General features: G+C 44.1%; 1 protein-coding gene across 1 annotated transcript; it reads left to right on the forward strand.

Annotated features, from left to right (window-relative positions):
- Positions 1-1,114: 1,114 nt before the first annotated feature.
- Positions 1,115-1,701, forward strand: LOC106012900 (pollen-specific leucine-rich repeat extensin-like protein 4; the record flags this gene model as incomplete). Its single annotated transcript, XM_013087190.1, has 1 exon — positions 1,115-1,701. A coding segment is annotated over one exon (587 nt), but the record flags the coding sequence as incomplete, so codon positions are not given.
- Positions 1,702-2,186: the final 485 nt, after the last annotated feature.

Consider the following 2,186-nt stretch of genomic DNA (forward strand, 5'->3'; position numbering starts at 1 on the left):
TGCGCTCGCACGCATAAGTGAGAGAAAGAGAGAACGAAGCGTGAGAAAGCGAAAGAGTGAGAGAGTTGGAGAGTGAGAGAGTGAGAGAGTGAGAGACAGAGACAGAGACAGAGACAGAGACAGTGAGAGTGAGAGCGTGTGTGAAACGTGTTTTTGTACGTGCTTATTACTTTTTATTGTGTGTGGGTGGTTAACGGGTGTTCTGGTTTGGTTTGCTCCTTCTTTCCTATCAATCAATCTATCGTCCTTATCTCCCCTCCTTCTTTTTGTGTTTATTACTTCCTTATAACACATCTAATCTTCATTCCCTCCGGGGCAGTGCCACTGACTGTAGTGTCTTTAGGCCATTCCCAAAGGGGGGACATTTCTAGTTCAAGCACAGTAGAATTGTAAATGGGCTGATTCATGTCACGCTCATAACTGTGCCTGATCTACAACAGTTAACTGCTGCTTTTTCTTTCCTAATCCTTGCTATTGTTATTTTCCTCTACTTCTTTTGTATGTTCGTCACTCTTTTGAGACCTGCTACTTCCGGGGTGCCTTGATAGTTGAAGCAGACCTTGTGCTGTTGAAGCTAGAGAGGTGAGCAGTAAGTCTGATTCCATGTAAAGACTTATCTGTTGACACCGAACCCTTGGCGCTCATATGACCTAATGCAGTTGCGAGCGCCGTAAATCCCTCTACTATTTTTTAAAAAAATCTTCAATGGGTCGAGAGTGCCGTAAAACACCTAATCAATCAATCAAAACTTCTAATCGTCGGCACTTTTATGACTTTATTGTGAAGCAAGTGCTGTAAAACGCTTATGAAGTGGGTGGTTGGCGGGTACTCTGGTAGGTGTGGTTTGCTTCTTCTTTCCTATCGAACATCTATTGTCCTGATCTCCTACTTTTTATGTTTTGTACTCTCCTGTATCACCTAATCTTCGGCACTTATATGACCTTATTGTGTTGCAAGTGCCGTAAAACTTACTAAAACTACAACTAAAACCTCTTACGAAAACAAAATACCGCGTAAAATAGTTACAGCAAAACGTCGTGAAGCAAAAAGCCACCAGAAGATGCAGGGTTGTGAAGAGAGTTTCACTCACGCACTGTATGTTTTTCTTTTTCAGGGCAACAAGAAGATGAGCTCCCTGCTCCAGCAAATGAGGTAGCAGCTCTGGAGGTCGTGGTCGACCCTGCACCTCTTCCTGTTCTTCTCTTACCTCTGCCTATCGATCCTGCACCTGTTGTCTTACCTCTGCCTACCGATCCTGCACCTGTTGCCTTACCTCTGCCTATCGATCCTGCACCTGTTGCCTTACCTCTGCCTATCGATCCTGCACATGTTGCAGGTGACCTTCCTGTCGATCCCGCACCTGTTGCAGGTGATCTGCCTGTTCTTCCCTTAGCTCTGCATATCGATCCTGCACCTGTTGCAGGTCATCTGCCTGTTCTTCCCTTAGCTCTGCCTATCGATCCATCACCTGTTGCAAGTCATCTGCCTGTTCTTCTCTTTCCTCTGCCTGTCAATCATCTACCTCTGCCTGTTCGTCATCTTCCTCTCGCAGTAGACTACGCACCTCCAGGTGTCGACTACGCTCCCCCTGTCTGGCCAGGAAGAGATCAAATGCCTGGGATGTTTCCCGTGCTCGTTGCTGCACCAGCTGCCTGGCATCCACACTCTCCACCACCTAATGGCGTAAGTTTTTTGTTTTGATGGAAATGGTTTGGATTTTGCTTTCTACTTTTTCTTCTTTTTATATTGTTTTCATTCCCTGTTTTTTTTTTTGGTTTTCTTGTTTCTTTTAGAGGTAAGAGATTTACAGCTACTGCAACTGCATTAAGGTCACAGGAACGTGAGGGACTCCAACGTACTTTACTGTATGGTTGAAGTTGAGAATTCGTGGTCAAAATCCAATAGTAACAACAGACATTTTTATCGTTTTGTGTAACAGTATTATCCGTATTTTTACATTAAAGATCAAAAATGGAGAATTTTGTTAGGACCAACGACGGAGAACAATTTCTTCAAATCAGTGCTTTTAAACTAGTTCCTTCAGGTCTGTCCAAAGTCTGGTAAATTCCAGGTGGTCAGATCGGCAGCGCATCTGACACAAGATTTATGTTCCAATCTTCCCCATGGCTCTTGGCAACCTGTTCTTTCCCGTTTTTATTCAGATAGGAAGTCCGCTTCTAAATGAT

The sequence above is a fragment of the Aplysia californica genome, unplaced genomic scaffold (genome assembly GCF_000002075.1).
Source record: "Aplysia californica isolate F4 #8 unplaced genomic scaffold, AplCal3.0 scaffold00556, whole genome shotgun sequence".
Lineage (NCBI taxonomy): Eukaryota > Metazoa > Mollusca > Gastropoda > Aplysiida > Aplysiidae > Aplysia > Aplysia californica.